Source organism: Castor canadensis, chromosome 6, assembly GCF_047511655.1.
Source record: "Castor canadensis chromosome 6, mCasCan1.hap1v2, whole genome shotgun sequence".
NCBI lineage: Eukaryota > Metazoa > Chordata > Mammalia > Rodentia > Castoridae > Castor > Castor canadensis.
In genome coordinates, this window is record NC_133391.1 from 147,102,254 (window position 1) to 147,119,861 (window position 17,608).

General features: G+C 35.2%; 1 protein-coding gene across 1 annotated transcript in view; it reads right to left on the minus strand.

Moving 5' to 3' along the window:
- Positions 1-6,946: 6,946 nt before the first annotated feature.
- Positions 6,947-17,608, minus strand: part of Ttc23l (tetratricopeptide repeat domain 23 like) — a 43,385-nt gene continuing 32,723 nt past the window's right edge. The window contains exons 9-10 of the mRNA XM_074077644.1: positions 13,686-13,813; positions 6,947-10,165 (exon numbers count right to left, since the gene is read on the minus strand). Coding sequence (XP_073933745.1) covers positions 10,007-10,165; positions 13,686-13,813 — 287 coding nt within the window. The 3' untranslated portion in view covers positions 6,947-10,006. The remainder of the gene's footprint in view (positions 10,166-13,685; positions 13,814-17,608) is intronic.

A 17,608-nucleotide genomic window follows, 5' to 3' on the forward strand; every position in this document is an offset into this window, starting at 1 on the left:
GAAATCATTATCTTCCTAAGTCCCTCCTAGACATCCTCCAAGATGATCTCCTCCCATATGCATTCCTTCGACTATGGCTTTAGATTCTAAAGGGTCTCTCTCTCTCTCTCTCTCTCTCTCTCTCTCTTTCTGACTATTGGATTTACCTTCTGCTTTCCCTACCTCTCTGTAGGCACCATTTTTCCTTCTCATTGCTGTCAGAGTTCATGTTTGAAAGGTAGCAATTGGTCATGTACTTCTGTCTACTAAATGAATTCTAAACTTTTTAACATAGAACATAAAAGTTCCCCAATCTGGCCCCAATCTTTATTTCCAAGTTAACCTGCAGCATGTATTTAAACTATGACCACTCATGGCTACTTACTTTTCCTCAGAATCTCCATGACACTATGCTTTTGTTCATGCTACTTGGAATACTCTCCTCTGGCATCTTTTCCACCTGTTGAAGCCATATTCTGCATTTGTATGAAGACCCTCACCCCACTACAACAGGCACACAGTTTCTTCTCATATTTCTAGCCTTGTAATTTATTACTTGTCCATTTTGTTTTCATTTCTATTAAAGACTTACTTACTATAGTCTAATCTGTAATTTGGACAATTGTGTCTGTTTTCCCTGGAAGGAAAATAGCTTAAATATATTAACATTTCTAGTTCTTAGAAGGAGTTTGATGTATAAATGATTAAAATTGAAGTACATTTGTGATTTAGGTAAAAGTTAGATTAAACTACCTCCATGTTTACTATTAAATTTGAGATTTTCTATGCCTTTTCTATCACTAAAATCTCATGCAATGCCCTTGTAACTATCATTGAACCTTGGAATTAATTCCCAACTTCAAGGGGTCAGTTCTGTTTTAACTTCATTGCAAAGGCATCAAAGCCAAGAATTCAGGCTCCTGGCAATAAAAGTCCAGTGAGTGTTGTCACCAAGTTCCTAGGCAGGGGGCGGGGCGGGGGGTAAAAAGCACATCGGAAAACTCGGAGAGTTCCAGACATCTGGGATTGATTATTGCAGTGAGATGCCGAAGCAAAGAGAACAATTCTTGTACTTCATTTTGACATCTGGGCTTTGGCAGCTACTCCTACAGCTTTGCTCAGCAGTTCTTAAGGAATGAGATATGGTCTTGTTTCAGGGAAAGAAAAACCTTTATTGACTCAACTTCTGTGACAGCAGAGTCTTTCAAAAAACTCTTCTTTTCCCCTTATATGGACTTTCTTGGTAGGTTTAGGTCTCATTGTCATTAACAAGAAGAAGAATTGGAGACCTGCATTAAAATCCCAGCTTGGCCTCTTCTTGTGCAAATTAACTTGAATAAATCAGGTCTGAATTTCCCCATCTGTAAAATGGTTTCTGGAGTCCTTACCTGCTAAAGAGGTATATCCATATGTATACTCAAATTCATTAAAGTTAGAATCCCAATTACATAGTGAAAGAAAAAGTCATTTTAAAAATCTGATTAACTTGATTTGAAACACCAAAAGAAACTCAGACTACCTAGGGTCTGAATTTATTTACACAAATGTCTCCTAATTTCTCTTCCTCGTCAAATTATGAATGAAGAACAATAAGAAGGGAGGAAAAGCAACCTTAGGCTACTGAGAAAATAGATTCACTCCAGTTGTCCTGAAGTTTCTCTCTTTAAATACAAGGTGAGAACTTTTGTTCCAGTTTTAAGGAAACATCACACATTTCTTTGAAATTATATGTTTTGTTCTGTTAATCTGATTAAGTACGAAACGTACTTTAGATAGGCTAAGAGATTCAAATTCTCAAACATATAACGTAGTAATACAGAGTGCAATTATCCCTGATTTCAAATACTTTGATTTAGTGACCTTAAAGTAAAAGGTAGTGCTCTATAAAGAAGAAGAAGGAAGTATTTTGCTAACATTTATTATGCATATACTCTGCTGGACACTAAAATATGAATTTTATGTACATGATTTCATTTAAAATTCACAACTCTGTGAATTTTGATGATAGAACAACCAAGGTTCATGGAAGTTAAGTAATTTGCCCAAGGCCACATGCTCCCTAAGTGACTGAGACAGATTACAATCACAGGTCTTAACACATCATGTATACCTCTTACCCCTTCCTTACTCTTAACATAACATGATAATACAGTGATGCACAGAAACTTCTTATTTAAACATTCTGATCTATTATCTCTAGTACCTTAGAAAAAGAATTAGTGTCATTAATGTTGTTTAGTTGTTACAATGTCAACATTCATTGTACATTTAAGACCTGCTAGGCCCTGATCTAAGGTATTGTATATGATCTCATTAACTCAGAAAGCCCACTTGTTGAGGAAAGTACTATTATTCTGTTGATGCATAAGTAGTTGCTAAGAGAGGTTAGGTAACTCCTCCTAGGTTAGAAGTCAGAGAGTTGGAGCCTGAGTTTTGAATCCAGGCAATCCACCTTCATGGTATAAGATAACTGCCTGCAGAGGGCACATTTTGGTGTTAGAGAGCCCTGCATTAAAATCCCAGCTCATCCTCTTCCTGGGCAAATTAACTTGAGCAGATCAGTTCTCAGTTTCCCCACAGGTAAAATGGGTTCTAGGGCCTTACCTGATGAACATATATGCCCATATTGTATGCTCAAATTCATCAAAATCAGAATCCTACTACATAGTGAAAAAAGGGAGTTTTCGAAATCTGATTAACTTGGGTTCAAATCTTACTATACTTACCAGCTGGGTGATTTCTGACAAGATACACAAACATTCTGAGCTTAATCATGAGAGGAAAAAAAATACCTATCTAACAGTGTGGTTTATGGATGAGAAATAAATACTTGGTACAGTGCAAGGGAAATGGAAGGAGTTCTATATGATAGTTATTTCACATCTTTATGTTTATTAATCAGGAAAATATGCTTTCATATATACTGGCAGGCAGGGGGCAAAGTTCTTGTATTTCCCTGTTGATGGTCCTCTAGACACTCCTAACCTGGGTGTTACAGAGTGAGACTGAAGAACCTCATTCTTTGGATAATAATAAAAGAGGAAACAGCCTTCTGTGTGGCCTTCCTTAGGTGTGACTGTGACTGAGGTGGAGACAGGATGGGATCTTCTCCCTCACCTATCTGTCCTGGTGAGCCTGCTGAGAAGGGTCTGATTGTGAACTATCTCTGGCGAATGCCTTCTAGGTCCTGATTCTTACCCAGTCATCATGCCCCTGTTTGTTAGAGGGCTCTCAGAGAAAAGCAAATGGCCTTTTGATTGTACTTACTGGGATCTAAATCTCCAGAACAGAGAGGATTTGGGCAAATTCCTTTACAGAACATTGGGCTCCCTTCTGTCAAATGAGAGCTTTCATATTGGGTGTTCATGAGGTTTAAATGAAATCCTTTCTAAACAGAACCTAGCTCAGTTTTAGACATTTAGTATACACTCAATAAATTTTAATTCTCTTCTTTCTCAGAAGAGAACAGTTTAAGGTCAACATCATGCTAAGATGAGCAAACATTAATGATATGCCAAGGCTAAAGAAAGGGGCAAGTCTATACAAAATTTAAACAAGTCTGTAGTTTAAATTTTAAACATTAAAAAAATTGGAACAGACTCTTTCATTATTAACTGTGGAGACATCTAAATTCCCCCTCAACACTTGCCTTATGTTTAAGTACCTACACACTTTATATATTCAACAAGAGAAATAATTTTAATGTACTCTTAGACTTTGCATAGTCCATATCACATCTATCAAACTCTGTTAGCAAAGACCTTGTCTTGTAGAATTTGGCTATACTGCTCAGCATTCAAAGAGATATTGTAAACACTGACTGTTATTGCAGCAGCAAACCATTGTACTGGGTTTTAATAGACTATCAGAAGTCAACTTGTTCTTCTCAGTGTAGGATTTGGCCTAATTGATAGCACATGATTTAGCATTGCTAGTAACAGTGACAGAGGTTAATCAATACTATCTATTTGAATCAGGGAGAGGCCATGCTAAGCATATATTCCTTTGAAGACCTGGCTGGTATCCATAACCAGAACTCACCTCTGTAAGAGGGTAAAGTGACTTTTAGTCTTTCTGCTTTTATTGTGCTCACTTCCATATATAAGAATTTGAATCATCAGAACTATAGGTGAAGTGAGAAATGTAACAGATTAAAGAGAATCAGAGAGCAAGCACCGAAATTGCAGACTAAACTCAGAAGAGGACTAGTGGAACTAGAATGGCACAATTTTACATGTGGAATGCTTGTTTCCTTCCTTACCAAGGAGAAAAGGAGTACAGATTGAAGACTTTTAGTTACCTTCTGCATCCCTCATGCTGTATGTGCATTCCCATCTACTGCACCCAACACGGTTGTGGATAATCAAAGTAGCAGGCCTCAAAATTGTTAGCATCTCTACTTAAAATATGACTGCAATAGTGGTTTTCATCAGTATTTTCCAAATGGTTAAAACTAAATGGATACGTACAAATGAAATCTGTGTATATATTCCAAACCTGCCTTATATTCTGATGCTGCATCATTTTACTCTTAGGCAGTTTCCCATTAAATTATATGTCCGACCTCTGTTTCCAGTGAAAATATAATAGGGACCAGATTTACCCTCCACCCAAAAACAACCAATAAAAGAGTAGACAAAATGCATGAAATGATTTTTAAGACACTAGACATCAGGCAATAAAAGACCATGCTCCCTGAAAGAGAAAATAAGTGAGGTAAATTATGTGATTGCTCCAGATTACTGCTTTGAGAGTTTCCAGGCCATAACATGGGAAAGGAGGGCCAAGTGGGGCTCACCAGACTCCCTGATAGAGCTGAGAGTCCCAGGAGACTCTTAGGGAAGAGTAATGAAGAGGAGATGCCTTCACAGAAAAAGAACCATGGATATCTGCAGTGGGTCCCCTTCAGGTTCTGAGCAGAGAACTGACTTGCATATGCATGTGAGAAAACAGCACAAACTGGGGGAAAAATCATATGAAGTGCTCAAAGGAGACAATGTGTGGCACTCATATAAGGCCAGGTTAGTGCCTGTTTCCAACAGCCAAAGTGGAAAGCCTCCTTGTTCATAGAGTTTTGGGTGGTGTACCAAAAGCTTTGCCTTAGTAATAGGTGATAATTGGCCCTTGACTACGTGGCATCTAATTCCTAAAAAACAAGACATGAAGGGATCAAGTTGTTTCCAAGTAGTTTAACTGGAAACAACTTCATTTTGGAGAATGAAGTTCAAGAATACTTATAAGAATACAAAAATCTCCAACATCTGACAAGAAAAAATACACAATGTCTGGCATCCATACAAAGATTACAAGGACTTAAAAAAAAAAAACCAGAATAGTGGGATGCACAGTGAGGAAAAGCAACCAATCAAAACCAACCCAGAAGCAAGGCATGGTGGTACATTCCTATAATCTCAGCACTTGGGAGGCTGAGGCAGGAAAAATCATGAGTTTGAGGCATGGGCTACATGGCAAGACCCTGTCTGAAAAAAAAATCAACCCACAGAATGGACACAGATATTTTTTTAAAAGTATTAAAACTATTGTTAGCCAGGTGTGCTAGTTCATGCCTGTAATCCCAGCTATTCAGGAGATAGAGATAAGGAGGACTGCAACTCAAGGTCAGCCCTAGCAAAAAGTTTGCAAGACCCCATCTCAACCAATAAAAAGCTGCACGTGGTGACACATGTCTGTCATTCCAGCTATGCAGGAAGCATAAGCAGGAGGATCATGGCCCAGGTGAGAACAGGCATAAAGTGAGACCCTATTAAAAAAATAACTAAAGCAAAAAGGTTGGTAGTGTGGCTCAAGTGGTAAAGCACATGGTTAGCAAACATAAGACCCTGAGTTCAAACCCTAGGACTGCCAAAAAACAAAGCAAAATAAAACACCCAAAAAACTACTGTAACATAATATATTGCAATGTGTTAGAAACAAGTTAAGCAGGGGCATGGAAAAATATGTATGTAGATCCAAATAAAAATTCTAGAGGTGAAATTATAATGTCTAAGAGCAAAAATATACTGGATGGGATTACAGTTTTGACATGGGATAAGAAAAAAGTGAACTTGAAGACAATCTAAAATGAAAATCATAGAGTATCTGAATAGATACAGAAAAATAATTTTCCAATATTCATCATTCATTCTAGGTTATCCCCCAGAGCAAATCAGGAAGATAAAATCCATAAGTTAACATAGTACCTCATAATGAAAGACAAAAATTTTTCCCATTAAATCAGAAATTAGACAAGGGTGCCCGTTCTCACCCACTTCTATTATTCAACAGTGCATTAGATATTCTAGCCAGTGCTACAAGATAAGGAAAAGAAATAAGAAGCATTCAGTTTAGAATTAAAGATGTAAAACTGTATTTATTGCAGATAGTATAGTCATTTGTGTAGGAAATTGATGGAATCTACAAAACAGCCATGAGAACTAACAAGTTTAGGAAGTTTAGCAAGGTCATTATATAAAAAATCAATTGCATTTCTATGTACCATCAAGAAGTAATCAGAAAATAAAATTTCAAAATGATTGATTTAAAATATAAAAATATAAGACATTAAATAAATCCAAGGAAAGATGCACAAGGCCTATGCCTTAAAACATACAAAAAATTACTGAGATAAAGATTTACATAAATGGAGTGATATATTCATTGGCGAACCGACTAAATATTATTAAAATGTCCATTCTCTACAAACTGATCTATGCCTTCTATGAAATCTCAATAAAAAATCCCAGCCAGCTTTTTAAAAATAGAAATTGGCATAGTGATTCTAAAATTCTTTTGGAAATGCAAAGACCCAGAATATCATCAACAATTTTGAAAAAGAAGAACTAGAGGACTAACACTACCTGACTTCAGGACTTGGTTTAAAGCTACAGTAATCAACATAAAGATTGACTGATGGAGCAGAAGAGAGTCAAGAAATACACACACACACACACACACACACACACACACACACACACACACACACGATTTTTGTCAAAAGTACAAAGACAACATTGATGAATCTGAAAATAAATAAGCTAGATGAAAGAATCATATAAAACATATAAACTGTATATTCCATTTACATAAAATTGTAGAAAATGAAAATGCATCTGTTATGATTTGAATATCAAATGTCCCCCTACAGGTTCATGTGTTAAAGGCTCAGTCCCCAGCTGGTGGTACTATTTTGGGAAGTGGTGGAAATTTGAAGAGATGGGGCCCAGTTGAAGGAAACAGGTCCATAAATGTGTGCCCTTCAAGGGGATCGTGTCCTTGACCCTTACCCTCTGGGCACTATGAGGTGAGCAACTTGGCTCCACCATAGCCTCCTGCCATGATGTATGGCCTCACCACAGCCCAGAAATAATAGAGCCTGTAACCATGGAATAAAACCTCTCAACTGTAAGCCTAAATAATTCCTCCTTTAAGTTGTTTTACTCACGTATTTGTTACAGTGACGAAAGTCATTATAGTCTCTATAGTAAGAAAAGCAGAACAGATATTGCCTGGGGGTAGTGTTGGTAAGGGGTGGAATTGATGAATTATACAGGGACATGAGAAAACTTTTGTGGGTGATGGTTATGCTGATCATATGTATTATAATAATAGTTTCCTAGGTGCATAGAAATGAAACTGATCAAATTATACAAATCAAATATATGCAGTTTATTGTATGTCAATTAAAATTATTCCCTCCCAAGATCATGACTGGTTTTTTTTGGTGGGACTGGGGTTTGAACTCAGGGCTTTATACTTGCAAGGCAGGTGCTTTTACTGCTTGAGTCATGCCCCAGATTATAACTCTTAATGTTTGTCTTTTCTATGGCTTCTCAATCCACCTTTTTATTCTTTTTATATAACACCTGAATTTCCGAGAAAGAATCAGCCAAAAATATCACTAAACATATATATATATATATGCACTAAACTATAAATATGCATGACCCTCTTTATATTGTATTCTGTTTACCAAAAGGCTTTTCCTCTGAGCATCTAAAGTTGATACTGTCTCTACTGTCCCCTTCTTTTTAGTTCCAGGAGCAGTTTCCAAACCCCAGGGCAGTGTCCATTAGCACAGTCCATTTCAGATACTTCACTACCAGGTTCTGCTAGTGGACATGAAGCATGAAAATGGTGTTTAAACCTTAAATCAATCACCCTGCTGTCAGAATCCACTTCTATTTCCTTCTGGGATGGGGCATTGTATTGGGGCAAGATTAAAGTCCTAATGAAACATAGCTGATAGACACACCTTTCAGCATCCTAGATCTCTAAGTTGAATTCCTATTCCAAATAGAGGATGTAGCCATGCTATCTTAGTGTGTTTGGTTTCATGGCTTAAGTCCTACTTCCTGATTCATAGACATCCATCTTCTTGCTGTAACTTCACATGGTAGAAGGGACAAGGGAGTGCTCTAGCTTCTCTTTTATAAGGGAACTAATCCTATTCTATTCATGAGGGCTCCAGTCCCAAAGCTCTCACCTCCAAACACTATCACATTATTAGGTTCCAACATATAAAGTTTTGGGGGAGATACAAACACTTAGTCTATAGAACATACTATATTCATTGCTAGGTAAAAGTCTAGATGGTGCTTTTTTTCTTCTTCTTGGTGTGAATTTAACCCAGAGCCTTGGACTTGCTAAGCATATGTTCTACCACTGAGTTACACCCTATTGGCCCAGGGGCTCTCTTTTTATTGATTTTGTGTTGAACATGGTAAGCCCTTAAAATGTACACTAGGTCTTTTTTATTTCAGGAAAGTTTTCTTCAGTGATCTCTTTGCAGCTTCTATTCCAGTACAGTAATTGGAAACAATATAGATATAACTGGAAACTATAATAATTTTCTTCTTTGGAGATGTATACAGTTCATTGGCTGAATCCCTACTTTGTCATCTACATCAACCACTTTTTCACTATATTCCTTTCATTTCAAAGAGCTTTTCAAGTTTGTCTTATAAGTCATTGATTTTTAAAATCAGTAGGATATTAAAATTGCCTCTGAATTATTAAAAATACGCTTCTGAACACAACTCAGAACTGATTCAGATGGTGTGAGGTTCAGAATTCTGATTTTGTCTTTTTTTAACTGACTGATTTGAGATTGGAGTACTATTGTTCAACATTAGCATGTTAAGACTGTCTTCATTCTCTTCATTATTTTATATGTATTTTTTGGCAATACTGGAGTTTGAACTCAGGGCCTCACACTTGCTAGGCAGGTGCTCCACTACTTGAGCCACTCCACCAGTCTTGTTTTGTATTGGGTATTTTCAAGACAGAGTCTTGTGAGTTATTTGCCTCAGCTGGCTTTGAACTGCAATCCTTCTGATCTCTGCTCCTGAGTAGCTAGGATTACAAGCATGAGCCACCAGTGCCTGGCTGTCTTCATTATTTTCAATGTGAATTTGAGTTTTATTTATTTGTTGCTTCCCTGGAACCCTTCTCATTTCATTCTTAGCATTTTTTAATCTATTCTTTTGGCCTCAAATTATCATTTTTTCATTGTGAAGTCTTCTCTCTTTCTAGGTTTTTGTCCTCATTGCATAATGCCATCTGTGTGTTCATGCTTCCCTTGGAGAAGCTACTCTGGCTCCTGCAACTTATTTTCAAAAGGCTTTCTTTATCTCTGAATGTTTAAATTTAAGTCACCTTTCTCCTGTTATTTACTGTTTTCTATCTACATTTTGTTAACCAGAAATGAGATGAAAATCTCTCCAGGTCTTACATTTGCTAGTGTACATTTGTGGATTGCTTCTGACTTTCACCCTTGGCTCACTTAAATATTAGTTGATCTTTAGTGTCTTTTCCTCTGACTTTGAACAAACTTAGATTTCACATAGAGCCATCTCTATCTACATTACAAAGTCTTTAGCCTTGATTCTGTAAGTATACTTATTGGTTGTACAACTCAGAAGGAAGGGAAGGGAACGGAAGAAAAATTCATACATATATACGTACAACATTCCTCATATTCTGCTCATAAACCCAGGAGAAAATGTAACAAAACCAGGCAGAGGCTTCCTTAGCTCACCTTCCTTAGCAGCTGAATTGCCTTTCTGAATTCTCCTTTGGCAAAACAGATCCTGCCCATGTTATAAACAGTTTCAGCCACTTTTTCATTACAGTCACTATAGTTGATGACTTGGGACTTCAAAGAAGCCTTTAGCAGTCTGTAAGCCTCCTAGAAGAGGATAAAGAATTTTAAATAAGCTCAACCTGGCAGTTCTATGCCATGAGTTCTGTGGAGGAGGTATCCTATCCCACAATGACATAACCCATCAGGATCAGTCAGTTATAATAGGTTACCTAAGTAATATGCTTCTATTAAGAGTTCCAGGCTTATGATCAATAATATTTATAATTAATAATAGTTACTTCATATGTATATCATTCATGGTTATTCTATGAGAAAGGAGCTATTATGCTCATTTTACAGATAAAGGAACAGGACTAATAACAGCTAAGGATCTTGCCCAAGATCACAGAACTTATAGTTGACAGTGTCAGAATTCAAAAGCCAGACAGTCTGAATTCCGTAATATCAATCTCCTTCACCTACATTTTATTTAACAAAATTTAAAATCTTCAGAAAAGCTGAATAATAGAATGAATACTGAAAAAATTTTAACTTAGATTCACAAATACCTACCACCTCTCCAAATTTGCTTTATTGTGCTCATTTTCAAAACATATATTTACATATATATACACATACACAGTTAAATGTGTTTATATATACATTTTTCTTGAAAATAAGATGTAGTCATCAAGATACTTTCCCTCTAAATATTTAAATATGTCTTCATAGAACAAGAATATTCTCCAATATAACTACAATAACATTATCACTCAATAAACTTTACATCAATATACTATTAACCTAACTTATATTCCATCTATGAATTTTCCAGTTCTTCCAATAATGTTCTTTATAACTTTTTTGTGATACTGAGGTTTGAACTCAGGGCCTCACACTTGCTAGGCAGGCACTCTATCACATAAGCCAATCCACCATCCTCTTTATAAATTTTAAAATATATTTTATAATCAATAATCATAAATTGCATTTAGTTTTCATAATTCCTAAGTCTTATATAATCTACAACAGTTCTCCTGTCCTTTTGTCTTTCATAACATTGACATTTTTTAAAAATTCCAAGCCAATTGTCTTTTAGTCCAGTGCTCACTCTTAACTACTGTACAACAAAAATTTTAGTGTATGAATGGAAATCATTCATCATATTGCTTGAGATTATTTGCCTTCCCAATATGCTTTCTTTAGAGATAGTGAAGAGTTTTCATTATTGCTGGAGCCTCAAGAATTGCACATTGCATTACCTACATTATCTATGTTAGCACGTATAAACAGAATATTTCTTCAGAACTAAGTTGAACATGTAATCATTACCCTTTAAGTGAGTAATTGAATAACAAATATTAAAAGGACATCAACTGCTGCTTTTCAGGAAACATCATCAGTATTTCAGTAATCTCAGGGCTCTGAAATGCCTTTGCATTTTTCAGAGTAGGAAACATGCAGATTAATTACATTATTTTCTTGTTTACTTTTTCAGTATACAAATCTTTCAACTACCTGGTGAATTTTATTTCTAAGTATTTTATTCCTTTTGATGCTGTTATTAATGGGATTGTTTTCTCACTCTCCTTTTCAGGTTGTTAGTAATATACAGTAATGTACATTTTTGCTTATTTATTTTGCTTTCTGCAACTTGAATTTATCATCTCTAATAAATGTTTTGTAGGCACATGGAATATTTAGAACTTTCTATGTAACATTTTATAACTCTGCAGCATAAATCTACTTCTTCCTTTTCTATTTGGATGCTTTTTATTTCTTTTTCTACCTAATTGCTTTGGCTAGTACTTCCAGTACAATGTTGAGAAAAAGTTTTGTTCCTGATCTATAACTTTCAATTGGAGGAAAAGCTTTCAGTTGTTTGCTATTGATTTTGGTATTAACAGTGGGCCTTTTATATATGGTCTTTATTATGTTGAGGTAATTTCCTAGTCTGTTGACTATTTTTATCAAGAAAAGGTATTGAATTTTATCAAATTTTTATGCATCTTTGTGATGATCAAATGATTTCTATCCTTTGTTTTATTAAGATGGTATGTTACAACGATTGATTTTTATAAGTAAATGTTTACAATACCATCTTCCTTATAGAAACAAAAGGAGTAACTCCTTGATTTCTAAAAGCGCTAGAGAACATACCTCTCTTTGTGTTTTTCATTTTTATGAATTACTGAAAGATGGTGGTTACAGAAAAAGCAGTCCTGATTATTTTTTTATCAGTGGCAAATTAGCCCTGTTATTTACCAAAAAGAAATTATATTCCATGAGAACCCAATTACCAAGACAACTGAGTTTCTGTTGTGGTCCCCTAAAACAGGCTCATATCACCCCTCTTTTATCAGGCTTAGGGGTAGAGAAAAGAGTTCCTTTAAAAACAGGAAATGTATTATAAAATTTGGCAATTTCATTGAATAGTTATTGAGCACCTACTGTGTGCTAGTTACCAATTGAGACACTGGGTACACAGCAGTGAACAAAACAGACAAGAATCTGCTTTGTAGAGCTTGCTTTCTAGTTGTAAAAGTGACCTGTCCAAAGTCCTGCATTTGATTTACATCCAGAGTTACCTGACACTCAAATTTTTTTATGTCTTTGTTGAGAAGCTTGGTACACTAGATAGGACCTAGTTAAAAGCAGAGCGCCATCAGGCATTGGTAATTGTGCTTTTTTACAAACAAGGGCATGATATTTAATACACCAGAAAACAACACACTAAGAAATTCTGACAAAGCATTTTCACATCTTTGAAAAGTAAAATTATAAACATAAGATTAATCTGTGACATTGAGCTCTCATGCTAATCTTTGGAACCAACAGAAAATACCACAGGCATAGGAAAAATATTGCAAATCACTATAAGCTATTTTACTTTCACAAATACTAAAGAATATTTTAAAAAGAAATGTTTGAACATGGTATAAAAACTTTTCTTCACTCGTGAAAATAATTCTTATTTATTGTTTGCCTAATGCTCTACTTCTAGACTGGTTGTCATATGGCCAATGAGGTTGTATCAAAAATACCCATGTCTCTCACTTGCCTGAGGAAATCTAGAGTGGGTTTGGTCAGATCAAAATCGTATAAGATTTCATGACAGACAAAGGTCTTTACTATGTTTACATAAAGCTCAAGCCAAAAGTTTTTGAGCAATATCTTAGACTCACAGAACTTCTAAGTAAAACTTTCAGCAATCAAAAGCATATTCTGTAGCTTTTTAAGTGTGGAAACAAAATTATGGCTAGTAAGAGCTAAAGGCAAGGCTGAGAGGAAAACACCACCATAAAAGAAAAATCCAAATGTAGAAGCCAATTTTTACTCAAAATATCAAATTTAGGAAGTTATAGTATATATATATATATATATATATATATATATATATATATATATATATATATATATATATATCTCTCCTGGATTTGGAGGACATCATGCATCAAAATATAAGAAAAATATTTTTACTAATACTCTAAGCAGCATCAGCACTGTGTGTTACTCCTGTGTTCACCTGGGACTTGTCTGAGCTCCAGTTTCTGAATTGTGAGATAAAAAGGCTGTCTAGATCTAGTGAATAACCTAGTAATTATGCCTATGACATGATTCTTACCTGTTTCTCTCCATTTTGAACAAGCCATTTGCAAAAGTCTTCAATAGTGGCTAATGTTTCATAATCCTCTGAGCCCAATGTTGCTTTATATGCACTGATACTTTTTATAAAATATATCTCAACAGCAGCTAGAAAGTGAAAACAATTATTTAAGGCAAACTGTTAGTCTTCACAAATGTCTAATATCAGCTTTGGCTCAATTGACATTTTCAGGGATAAAGTCCGTGCTGGGCTCTCCTCTCAGATTTGGTAAGTACCCTTAAAAAGTGGTTGGTATAATCTATGACACTGGTGTTCTCATGATGAAATACATAGATTTTATGTAGGAAAAGAGAGCTTCTGTATGAACAGTCTTATTATTCTAAGAACCAAAGTAACTACCATATTAAACTGTCAGGTGCACTACAAGACTGTATTTTCAGGTAAAACTCTAATAGAGACCATTGCTGGCGGGGGGGTGGGGGTTACATATAGTGGGAGGATTATTATTTTAAAAGTTCATAAGTATGCAGTTGTTACTATTTAAAAATTTACTTTTAATATTGTCTTTTATTCCAAATGTAATAGATATTTATGTAGTCAATCTAGAAAGTATACAGAGACAATGGGAATCTTTTTCCAATTCACTATTGCCTTGATTATTGTAAAACTTTACTAAGTCTTGAAGTCTGGTAGTCTCGGTTCTCCATCTTTGTTCTTCTTCAAATTTATGTTAGCCATTCTGGGTTTTTGCCTCTCCATAAAAACTTTATTTTACAATTCACTTCTCAATATCTACAAAACAACTTTTGGGGATTTTGACTGGAATTGAGTTGAATCTGTAGATCAAATTGGGAAGAACTGACATCTTGACAATATTGTCTTCTTACCCATGAACGTGAGATATAGCTCTGCTTATTTATTTGATTTATCAGATTTTATAGTTTTTCTCATATATATTTTATATGTATTTTGTTAGCTTTATACCTAATTATTTTATTTCTTGGGGCACTAATACAATGGTACTGTTTTTAATTTGAAATTCTACTTGTTCATTATTCGCATACAGAGCAATTGACTTTTGTACATTAACCTAGTATTCTACATATCTTCTATAATCACTTATTAGTTCCAGGAGGTTTTTGTTGTTGATGATTCTTTTAGATTTTCTAATTAGACAATCATATCTTCTGCAAGCAAAACAGTTTTATTTCTTCCTTCTTTCCTTATTGCATTAGTTAGGATTTCTAGTATGACATTGAAAAGGAGTGTTGAGATAACATTATTGCCTTGTTTCTGCTCTTAGTGAAAAAGCTTCTAGTTTCTCACCATTAAGAATAATGTAATCCTAGTTATTAGGAGGCTGAGATTTGGAGGATCAAAGTTTGAGGCCAGCCCAGGCAAACAGTTTGTGAGATCCCATCTTCAAAATAGCCAGAGCAAAATGGACTGAATATGTGCTAGAGTGGTCGAACACTTGCTTTGCAAGCATGTAGGCCTAAGTTCAAATCCCAGTCCCCCCCCACAAAAAAAGAATGATTTTAATTGTACAGGTTTTGTAGATGGTTGTATTAGTCTGTTTCCTATTGCTATAATGAACTACCCAAGGCTGGGTAATTTATAAAGAAAAGAGGCTTAATTAGCCCCCAGTTTGGAAGGCTGAAAGTTCAAACAACATGGTGCTAGCTCTGGCTGGGGTTTTCCCTCCTATATCACATCATGATATAGGAAGCACAGTGGGAGCACAGAGGAAGAGATGGCAAGACAGGAAGCCAGACAGGAGAGAAAGGCCAGTGTCACTCTTTTATAACAACTGTCTTTTGAAAATAACCAGGATCCCATAATAACTACATTAATTGTTTCCAAGGGGAACACTCCTAATGACCTCCCACTAGGTCCCAGCTTTTAAGGCACCTCTTAATCATTCTCACATTAGGGACCAAGTTTCTGACACATGAACTTCTGAGGTATGTACTCAAACCATATCTAATTATAGCAATGTTCTTTATTAGGAAGAGGAAATCTCCCTATAATCCTAGTTTTCTGGAAGGTGTTTATCATGAGTGAGTGTTGATTCTGTCAAATGTTTTCTTCATCTTCTGATATGATTATGTGATTGTTCTTCCTTATCCTGTTAGCTTGATACATTAGTTTTCAAGTGTTGAACTAGCTTTGCATACCTGGATAAATCCCACTTGGCTGTGGTATATATTGATGAATGCAATTTGCTAATATTTTGTTGATTTTTGTGTCTATGTTTATAAGAGATATTGGCATGGAGTAATAGTGTAATAACTTTGTCTAATTTTGGAATTGGGGTAATATTGGCCTCATAGAGTTAGGAAGTATTCTCACTGCTTCTTTCTCCTGGAAGAGGCTGTACAGAATCGGTATGGTTTCTTTTGTTTTTCTTGTAGGTCTTAAAAATGCTCTTAGTATTTTATTAGGTAGAGTTATACTTTTGAAGAAAAGACAAAGGTACAAAGTTTTACAGGGAAAATATAAAAATAAATGATGAAAAAATATATTTTCAGGAATAAATATTTGAAAAATAAGTATTTGCAAGAGATATTTTCCATGAGTTTGATCATAAATGCCTTAGAGAAAGATTCAAACTGCAGATGACAAAACCACTAATCATTGTTAGAATTTTTTAAATGTTTGGCAATTTACAATAACTTATTTTCATTGCATATAGCATTTTAGGATAAAAATTATGATTGACAGCATTATATCAGCACTATTAAGCTCTCCTTGTTACAATTAACAATACATGCACACAAACCTGTAAAAGACTACCATCAATGACAGTTTTCATCTGGAGGATACCAGTTTGTACAGTACTTTTAAAATGTTACATTTTAGAAGACTTAAATACTTGGAGACCACAAACACATTTAACATACAAGGGGGCCAGCAACAGTTAACATCACAGTTTTGCATATATCATACACATATATTAACTTAGTTTTTACTCTCAGAGTAAGACCTTGAATCATTTGATAGATAACAGGTGTACAATACTGACAAAACGGTATAATTTCTTTCTTAAGTGTTTAGTAGGATTAACCCTCTGGGTTTGGTGCTTTTGGTTTAGGATCATTACTGATTCAGTTTATTCACTATGTAGGCCTATTCAAACAGCCGATTGGTGAGTTCGGGCAGATTATATTACCATAGAATCATCCTTTTTTTTTCATATAGATTATGAAATTTGTGGGGCTAGAATTTTTCATAATATTCCTTTATTATTATTTAGTGGCACTGGGGTTTGAACTCAGGAGTTTGAACTCAGGGCTTCATGCTTACAAGGCAGGCTTGAGCCACTCTGCCAGTCCTTTTTTGTGATGGGTTTTTTTGAGATCGGGTGTCCTGAACTATTTGCCTGGGCTGTCTTCCTTCAAACCATGATCCTCCTGATCTCTGCCTCCTGAATAGCTAGGATTATAGACGTGAGCCAGGTGCCCAATCCTTTATTATTTTTAATGTCCATGAGATCTGTAGTGATGTCCTGTCATTCATTTTTAAGTATTAGCAATTTGTGTAACTGTATTTTTTCCTAACTTAGTCTGGCCATAGATTTTTTTTATTTTATTGATGTTTTTCTAAGAAAATGATTTGATTTTCTTTTTTCCTTTTGTTTTTGTGTGAACTCAGGGCCTCCCTCTTGTTAGGCAAGCACTGTTATCATATGAGCCATTCCACCAGCTCTAATTTTACTTTTTGATTTCTTGTTTTCAATTTCATTTACTTCTAATATGATTTTTATTATTTCTTTTCTTCTCTTGGAATTAATTTGTTCTTTCTTTAGTTTCCTAAGGTGGAAGTTCCTATTATCAATTTTAGATCATTTGTTCTTTTCTAACATTTGAATTTAGTGCTGTAACTTTCTAAGCATCACTTTCATTGCATTCCACACATTTTGATGTTGTGTTTGCATTTTC